The sequence below is a fragment of the Pterocles gutturalis genome, unplaced genomic scaffold (assembly GCF_000699245.1).
Source record: "Pterocles gutturalis isolate BGI_N339 unplaced genomic scaffold, ASM69924v1 scaffold4742, whole genome shotgun sequence".
Taxonomy (NCBI): Eukaryota; Metazoa; Chordata; class Aves; order Pterocliformes; family Pteroclidae; genus Pterocles; species Pterocles gutturalis.
In genome coordinates this window covers 25,002-34,476 of record NW_010107747.1, presented here as the reverse complement: position 1 = coordinate 34,476, position 9,475 = coordinate 25,002, and the positions used below count along the sequence as shown (strand labels likewise).

Here is a 9,475-nt window from a genome sequence, read left to right as displayed (position 1 = left end):
AGCAGGAATTGCAGTCACTGCCATGAGGGCTGTCCGATTATTCTTTTTTGTGTGTTTTCCAGAACATATTACTCATATAGAACAGCGTTTGATTGTCACTTAGAAACATTCTCAGCTAGGAGGGCCCCAAATACTGCTGAAATTCCTAGCAACTGCTGATTTCTTAGTAAATCCTGATAATCTTCAATAACATCTGCCTGTTTCTGCTCACTGCATCACAAAATTAGCATGTTCTATTCATTCTTGCCATATTGTAAAGGAGGCATCGGTTCAGAACGTGAAATTTCTATATGTGTTTAGGTCAGCTTGATCTCTTATGTTAAAGTTGATTGCTCATTCATAACTCCATACAAACCTAATGGATTGGTGGCTGTTCCCCATCCCACTACGACAAATAAAAGTCACAGTAAGGTTGTCTGTGCAGTGATCTTGATGGGCAGCAGAAAGATGTAGATAGTCCCAGTCCTGTGCACCAAGAATTCTGTTGCCGTGCCCTTCTGGACACACATCTTCAGTGCTCCCATGAACCCCCCCAGCACATGTTGCTTTAAAAGCATTTGAGGGGAAAAAAATATTTGTGCTATTCTATACATTATTATTTCTCTTATACTTGAATAACAGTAACCATTCTACAAACCAGAAGGACTCTGAGGCTAGAATTACCCAGCAAGAGCAGCTAACTCAGGGATTGGGTCCTGCTCTAGTCCAAATCTTTATAGATCTGAAGACATTCCTCCTGAGGACTGTCAGAGTCACAAAAGCCCCACAGAAACCCAAGAAAGGTCTTGTAACGAACATCCGTGTCTCACTCGGCACTAACCCGTGAAGCCCCTTGGGTGCAGCGCCTGCACGCGCCGAGCTCTAGTGCGCTTCAGCAGTGGGAAGAAACACAACAAAATCCAAATGCTGGAAACACGTTACAAGGTACAATGAGTTTTGACCTGTAACGACAGGTATGGATTTGGGGTTTATTGACCACTTCCCAGGTTTCTCAGGTACTCACGCACCCGAGCAGCCACCCTCGGGAGGGGTTTCAGCTCTTCCCAAGCTCATGGTCACAAACACGGCAGCTCAATCCAAGCATGGAAATGGGTAACGAGGAGAGTTAATGCCATTTACCCAGTAATGGCTGCATCTTCTGATTTAAAACATATTACAACTGAATATTTTGATTTGTTAGTATTAATCTTGCTAATAATTAGCCTATCCTGTTCTAGATTTGTACGATATAGTTTTCTCAAATCCCTGTTGCAGTATACACACTAACACGGCAGCAGACTGCAAACAGCCAGAGAATATGGAGCCACCCCAGCCTGGCAAAGTGTCCCAGACAGGACAGTGCCATCGCCCCGATCCTGGTGACATTGGTGTCCAGAAGCCTGGGTAAAGAGAAAAGCTCCTGCATAATCATAATACTGGTTTTGTGCTCTGAAACCTTCAAAACAGTTACACTGGGACAGGGAGGAGAAGGAAGCTGGCAGTTTTGGTGATGCAAAATGAAAGTAAACTCACAAAACCAGCATTTGAGTCTATCTTAAAAAAAAAAAAAAAAAAAAAAAAGAGCAAACAAAGAAAAGAAAGTACCGCTGCAAGTCCACAGCTGATAATAATCCAGAGAGGACCACTGTTGCGACAGGGAATTGGGGATTTATGCCAGGAGGGGACATGGTTCTTTGGCTGCAGGAGGGGCTCCGCAAGTGCCGGACACACACATTCGTGCTGCCGAAAGCTTTCCCCACGGCTGCTTCTCTGCCAGTCCTGCACAGCAGGGGAGAACTGGTACAAGCTCTTAATTTCCCCCCCGCCTTCACCCATCAGAATGTTTTAAACAAACCGCAGAGCCATCCTGGCAGTCCGTGCACTGCCTTGCAGACAGTTTCTCGCTGGGTTTTTCATGCGTCAGGTTCCTATCTGGGGATAGCAAACTCAGCTTCTGCTGGGAGGTTTTGGGAGCACTGCACAAGCCTCATGCTTCGTGCCAACCATCAGACCCACCCCCCCAAGGACTTAGGGAAGCCCCCCCTCAGGACCAGTGACAGCATCACTGCCCAGGGCAGGTTTTTGCACCTTTCTCTGAAGCAGCTGGTGCTGCCCGATACAGCAGGTACACAGATACAGTCGTGCACCTGCATATGAAACCCAAAATGAAGCCTTGCCTCCACTGCCAGCTCCAGGAAAGATCTCACCAGTAAATAACAAAGGACCATTCTTTTTTTCCCCCCTTTCTCTACTCCTGGAAAGTTAGGATAGACCATGAGAAGCTGCAGGTGAGCGGCAGGAGGAGCACTCTGTCCTGTCCAGCACTGGTCCATCTGCAGGCACCGTCCCTGGGCACGCAGCAGGGCAGGAGCTCTGCAGACCTGCCAGCACCTTCTCATGAGCTTGCTTCCCAGCTGCTCTGGAGATAGCAGGCAAGACATTTCCCTCTGGTTTCTTGACTCTTCTATAGTCCCCTGCAAACATTTGCCATCCCATCTCCTCTCTCCTAGCTCCCCTTCCCTCTGCAGAAGCATTAACACAAATCCCTTGCACAGCCACTTACTTGCACTCCCTTTCGTAGGGGCTCAGCAGCCTTTTCTCTTCCCCGGGGCAATGAGGTTCCAACTTTCTGCTCTCACTAGAGACAGCAAATCCAGCAGCAAGTGTTGTTTGAAAGCAAGAAAGGACTAGGGCTCTTTTACCAACAGCTTGGTGAAATCCTCCTCCAGCATCTCAAACAGCACTCGCTTGTGGCAGAGCGACCAGCAAAGCTCGTTGGCACCATTTCTCTGGGCAGGGATGTCTCACTCTCAGAGTGTGACACAGTGCTGGCAGCTGCGAGGGGCTTTCCAGCCATCCATCCAGCTCAGTGGATCAGCATGGAAATACAGCAGAGGTTTTTTTACATAACCAGTGGCTGTGCTTGCTCAGACTTGCTATACGTGGGAGTTTTCTCCATTCATTCAGTGGGGAGGGGAAGGTTTTAACAGCATTGAGAAAACAGGACTAGAGGCACTTCAGAGCTGCAGAAGTTGCAGATGTTGGTCATGCAAGCAGACAGCAACCATCGTCCTTGTGTAAGCACAAGGGCACGCGTATCCTCAAGATGCAAAAATTCGTTCCTGCTCTAACACGCGTATGAAGACCCTGATGCCACCACTCTTGCACACACCTTTCTGGACACAGCTCTAGCTTTGTTTCAAAAAAAGAGGTCTTGGTAGCCCTTCCCTACCTGTCAGTAACCCCAAAGCAGCTGACTGTTTTGGGAAGGAATCAGACTAACATTATTTGAATTTTTCCGAGAAGGGAAAAGCTGAACAGGGATCCCACCCACTCTGCGGAGCAAGGGTCGGAGTACAGCAAAGTGACCGTCAGCCGGAGGAACTGCTCTTAGCAAGGGGCAAATATCAAGGCCCTTTTTGTGCCATATTGTTTGCTTTCTGCAGAGTAAGTTATGTTTGTCTTGCTGGCTACTTGCGGGATATGTACGAGAGAGCATTTTTCATGCTCAGCGAGTTAATTATTGGCCATGGACAAGTGGTCACTGAGCAATTAGAAGTCGCAATACAAGGAAGAAAGCACAACAGAACGCCTTTTATCTTAACACGGAAATAAAAGCCTTTTTCTTCTGCTGGGAATCACCCTTAATAAAACTGTGTCACTTGACACCCTAAAATCAAATTCCTCTTCATGTTTATAAAGATTTTTCCTTGGCACCCTATCATCTCCTCTAGAACTTGGACTACACAAGGAGATCAACGGCCACGCTGAGGAAATGCACATTCCCACCTCTGCGCTGAGCAGTGTCCAACAGCACGCTCCGGCCAGTTTATTGAATTAAGAGCCTTGGCTTCCTCTGAGCCATCACTCAGTCCAAAATAAGGAAAGTCAGGAATATTCATCCTGAAGACTATGGGCACACTTCAAGAGAACTGCAGTTTGGTTTGCCATTCCCCAATAGCTATAATGTTGAGTCCCAGCCAAGGGTTAGTTTTGGTGCAGGGGATTTGTTGGATATACAGGTGGGACAGTGCTTGGTTATTGGCCAGTTATGGGTTTAAGTCTGATTCTTGGAGGCATGATGGTGGTGGGTAAATCCCCACATCTCACTAACTTTACTAGCAGCTGAGGAAAGAAAAAAAAAGTGGAGGTGAAAATAGTACCCTTTTTCTCTTGTGTGTCCTTGAAGAGTCCAGGGAAACAAAGAGCCATAATTAAATATAGGCTACAGACAGGAACTCTGTCCTGTGACATAAGGAAGAAATTTGGACATAAGGAAGAAATTTTTACAGTGAGGGTGGTAAGACCCTTGGACAGGTTGCCCAGAGAAACTGTAGATGCTCAGTCAGGGGAAGTGTTCAAGGTCAGGTTGGACTAGATGACCTTCAAAGGTCCTTTCCAAACCAAGCCATCCTGTGAGAGCAGGTTTTCCTAAGGAGTGGTTTTGGCACTCAGGCTCACAAGCGAACAAGCCTTCCTTTCACTGCATGAACAGCAATGAAAGAAAATATGACCCCAGCTATTAAACTATCAGAAGCAGCATTATCTCCTGGCCAGGGCCAAGGGAGCGGTTGAGCTCCGGGTTGCCACCTGACTCTCGTGCCTGCCAGGGCTCAGCGGCTTTTGGACCACTTTTGAACTTCAGCCTTGTGATGGGCTGTTCTGGTTTCCAAGTGTGAAGCCAGATACCATTCCTGATTTCAAATCCAGTCTCTTCTGGTTTGGACAAAATTGGTTTTTATGCTGTGCACATGGCTGCAGTGTCCTGTCCATGGGACACTCTGCTCTGAGGGACACGTTGGTGGCTTGCAGGCATTGCATCAACTGAGTTTGTCATAAGAACAGCTCCCCTCATTTTAAACAAGGGAAGATGGGGGCGTTGGGATGAGACCCACAGGCAGTGACGACGCCATGCAGAAAAACTGGCAAGAACATCAGCTCCCTCTTTCCCATTCAGTTGGGTGACAGAAGTGATTTACTTCTATATTGCTCTCTCGCTCAAGTAGCCACAACCCTCATATCCTCCAGGCATGAGGATTATTAGATGACTTGACCAGTTAACTTAGTCATATTGCAAGTGTGATTATTTACCAACTTCTGTTCCTTTTCCAGGGAATGCAAGAAAAATGGCCTTAGTAGCATTCATCTTCCTTCTCTCCTGCCTCCTGGTTGACTCTGCAGGCGGCAGATTACTCCCCAAGTCAGCAAGTAAGTGTCACCTGTCTGGGGCACAGGTCTTGTGGGTCGCCAAGACTGGAGGTGGCACTACTAAGGGTGGACCAGGGTCCAGGGAGCATCTCTACACCTTCAGTGCCCATCCCTGCCATGGGACCTTTCAGACCCCATGGTGCTGCACAGCCCCGGGTCTGTGCTTGCCCCGGTACACCCGACCTGCTCTGCCGTCCCGTCAGGCTGTGCAGCACAGCTGGGATTTACAGCTGACACATTTTCCTCTTGCAGTCTCCAGCCCGGTGTTCGGACCACGGCAGGTGTATGGTCTGCTCGACGGCTTGGTGACCGTGAAATGCTTCTACCCTCCCACCCGCGTGAACAGGCACGACAGAAAGTACTGGTGCAGGGAATCGGCCAAGGGCTGCGCAACCATTGTCTCCACCAGCGGCTACACTGCTACAGGCTACCAAGGCAGAGTCTCCATCACAGACGACCCGCAGGCTCAAAGCTTCCAGATCAACCTCACCCAGCTCACACTGGGAGACGCCGGCACCTACCAGTGCGGTGTTGGTATCAATGGCCGAGGGCTCTCCTTCAAAGTCAGTCTGGATGTTTCTGAAGGTAATTACAGTCTTGGGATTCCTTAAAGTATTCTTTTCTTTTACTTTTTTTCCCCTCTTTTTAATAAGGCTCCACAGATGGCCTGTCCAGGGTGTCAGAGCTCCAGATGCTCCATGCTTTCAGGAAACACCAGTTTTCATTTCCCCTGTGCTTTTACAGAATGAAATTTTTTCTGTCCAAAAATCTGGCACAAAAATCAAATTAAACAAACCTCATCTTAAGGTCCCCAATATTGCTTAGAAACTGCTGACCTCTCTCAGCCACTAAAATTTAGGGAGATGCAGAGGGCAGTACTGCCCATCACCTTGCTGTAACCTCCAACCCATGGCTGAAGCCGTGTGAGCTGAGCCTGTGCACAAGTCCACGAGAGCACAGCGTGCAGGAGGGCACCATGCTGCTGGACAAGGTTTAGGGTGCAGAGCACGGTGCAAACTCATGACACAGCCCCGGGGAGAAACCTCACTGTAGAGCAGGTGGTGATGGAGCAGAGACCTCAGTCCTGGAATGTGTGACAGATGTGGGACACAGCTGGACAGATGATGCTGTGACCAGGAGTGGCACATGATCCTATAATATAGCGACAGATAGAGAAACCCTGTGCTAAGGAAAAGCCTCTGGAGGTGTAGGGGAGCTGCACACAGTTACCGACGCAGCAGACGCTGACTGGTGTCTCTGTACCTGCAGGTCCACACGTACCCGAGGGAGCCAAGCTCTTCTACGTGAAGCTCCACAGCACTTTGACCATGTCCTGCAGCTTCGGGGAGGAGAACGAGAGCAAGAGGAAGTTCTTGTGCAAGATGGATAAAAACGGCTGCCATAACATCATCGACAGTTATGGGAAGGTCAATGAGGATTACAAAGGGCGAGTTCTGCTGAGCAATGAGGAGCCTGCAGGCTCCTTCAGCATCACGATAACTCGGACGGACTGGGAAGACGCTGGCTTGTACCTGTGCGGGGTCGGCACCTATGGGGAGGATGGAGAAACGAAGGAACTGGACGTGCATGTCTATCAGGGTGAGTTATTCCCAGTGGTTTTTTCCCTTCATCTCTGCATCTCTTTAGAAGCATCGTTGGCAGTCTCTCTTTAACAAGAACTTTAATTTCCCTTTGCAGAGTGCTACTGTCCTGTCCTCTTGTCTAGATACCTCTTTCTATTCATTTAGCTGTCTGTAATTTACTAAACCATCACTAATAAAGCTTGTATCAAGACTTAACTTTCCCAGCAGTGGCTAGCTATCTTCCCCAGTCTGTCTAGCCCAAAACTCCAGAAGGCAAATTCCCACCTCCCCATCCGAGACAAGCAAACTGTCTCTCCAAGTCTTAATTCCTTAAATCTCAAAAGGACAGATGTAGAAAGGGAAGAGCTGCCCTTCCCCTAGCAAAGGGAGCAAAGCTTTGAAATGTCAGAAAAAACCACAACCACCAGGTGAATTTGGGGAGAAGAAGTGCCTGACAGACCCTTTAGGGCCAATTCCTGGCAGTGCCAGGGCAACCTCCTGCACCCCAAGCTTTGCCTAGCCTTGCTTTAGCCAGAACAGCTTTGTTTGATCCGATAATAGTTATTGTCTTGGGACAGTGCCACAGGGGCAAAAGTTAGACATGTATAGCTGCTCATTTCATTTTTATCTCCAGAGACTAAAGTTCCTCAAGCAAAGCCCACAGTATTTGGAGTTAAAGGAAGTTCAGCAACGTTTGAATGCCGCTATGGGCCGCAGAGAGGGTCCTCGCTGAAGTACTGGTGCAAGTGGAGAGAGAGCGGGTGCGCTCGGATCATAGACAACGCCGGGTACGTGTCGCCGGCGTACGAGGGAAGAGTGGCCATGTACGACAACCCGGATAACCAGACCATCTCCATCATCCTGAACCAGCTGAAGGACACGGACAAAGGCTACTACTGGTGCATGACAGACGAGGTGAAGGAGCAGCAGTCATCAACTGAGCTGAAGATCGTAGACGGTACGAGCTCGTGCATTGGCAGTTCTCTGCCTGCTCAGCAGGGACAGACCAGCCTCCTGAGCATCCCAAAGGAGCAGATCTGTCTTTTCAGGAGGAGATGCAAAGTCCGATTCTGAATTTTTATCTCATAAGGCGAAACATTGCACCAATCCCCCCACATCCCAGAAACACAAGGTTTCAGTTCCAGGGGAAAGTGTTCACAAAGGTTTCTCATGCAAGTATTTCTTAAGTCTTGCAAAAAAAATCCCCAGCTTTCACCCAGAGATGCATATACAGCATCCTTAACATTGATTTAGCAATGTAAGGAGCACTTTCCCTCAAAGTCACATCTCCTGGTTCACCATCTCTAGCAGCACCACTACCTGTTGACCACCACTCCCACCACTGAAACCACTAACATCAGCCTTGACGTTCTGTTTGCCCTTGCAGGAGAACCCGCGCTGCAGGGAGAGAAGGCGGTGGAGGTGCAAGCGGGTTCACAAGTGGATTTAACTTGCTCTTACTCCTGCAAGTACTACTCCTACGAGAAGTACTGGTGCAAGTGGAGCGGCCCCAGCTGCATCCCCCTGCCTGCTTCCGACCAAAGGCAGCCGGGGCCGGGCGTTACCTGTGACAGTGACAACAAGACGGTCATCCTGAGCTTTGACCCGGTGGCAGAGACAGACGAAGGGTGGTACTGGTGCGGGGTGAAGCGCAACGGCCAGTTCGGGGAGACCATGGCAGTGTACCTGCAGGTGACGGCAGGTGAGCTCCAAGGCAGAGGCAGGCAGGGGCGTTCTGCTGCTCAGGGCTGTGAACCACGCTGCCTTCTGCTGAGAGAAAACTCCTTTCCCTATCCACTAGGTTGCAGCACCTCAAAACAGAAGCGCTGTCATCCTGGCAGCATCCAAGACTAGGTGCCAAGATTTTGCACAACTTCTCATAGATTCACTGGTTTCTGCTTCCCAGTCATAAAACCCCCAATGGTCTGAAAATCGCTTCCTTCCACCCCATTTTTACCTTTAACCCTGTCCTCACTAATTATTGCTATTACAATTTGTAGCATCGTTTAGTTTAAGCAACATCTGACACCTGTCAGGTGAAGGGCTGCACGGAGTCCAGAGATGCGTCTTGCTCCAGGGAGCTAATTATTGTAATAAAAGCAAGGAGCAGGAAAGGAAGGGCATCACCAGCTCCCCTGGGACAGCAAGGGGCTTAGTCTCAGCTTTGGTGCAGTGTTTTATTTTTCTTAGGGAGGAACATCATAAGAAGCAGAACAGAAAAGAAATATAGCACTAGATATCCCACACACAACCATCCTAAGTGGGTGATGGTCAAAGTGAAAACAGAAACAGCCTCATTTCACTGCCTTTAGTGGGTGAAGAGCTAGAAATAAAAGCAAACTGAGTATTCAAAATTCTTTCAGGAAGTACTAGTGGCAGAACTTAAACACAGACTTCAAAAGTACACAGGCAGAGAGAGCCTGCTTGAGATTTTCACAATTATTTGGCATGAGATTATTTCAGCTCTCTAAGCCCCATTTTAATGAGCCTCTCGGGTACAGCCAGACCCCAGCGCAGTTCCACCTGCACCAAATCCTCGCAACTAGTTCTTGTGTCACCATCTCCATGCTGCTGCTCACACAACTCCTCTTCTTCCCCAGGAGATACAGGGAGTGCTGCTGGCCGCAGCCTGGTCCTCCTGGACGTTAACACCGCCCACCACGCCGAGCAGGATGTGGACCCCCCCAGCCATGCCGAGCCCCCCA

At 49.0% G+C, this 9,475-nt stretch overlaps 1 protein-coding gene across 1 annotated transcript in view; it reads left to right on the top strand.

Moving 5' to 3' along the window:
• The first annotated feature begins 5,105 nt into the window (after positions 1-5,105).
• PIGR (polymeric immunoglobulin receptor) overlaps positions 5,106-9,475 on the top strand; it is a 6,735-nt gene continuing 2,365 nt past the window's right edge. Inside the window, exons 1-6 of the mRNA XM_010088206.1 lie at positions 5,106-5,191; positions 5,447-5,772; positions 6,457-6,786; positions 7,405-7,728; positions 8,158-8,472; positions 9,371-9,444. Coding sequence (XP_010086508.1) covers positions 5,106-5,191; positions 5,447-5,772; positions 6,457-6,786; positions 7,405-7,728; positions 8,158-8,472; positions 9,371-9,444 — 1,455 coding nt within the window. The remainder of the gene's footprint in view (positions 5,192-5,446; positions 5,773-6,456; positions 6,787-7,404; positions 7,729-8,157; positions 8,473-9,370; positions 9,445-9,475) is intronic.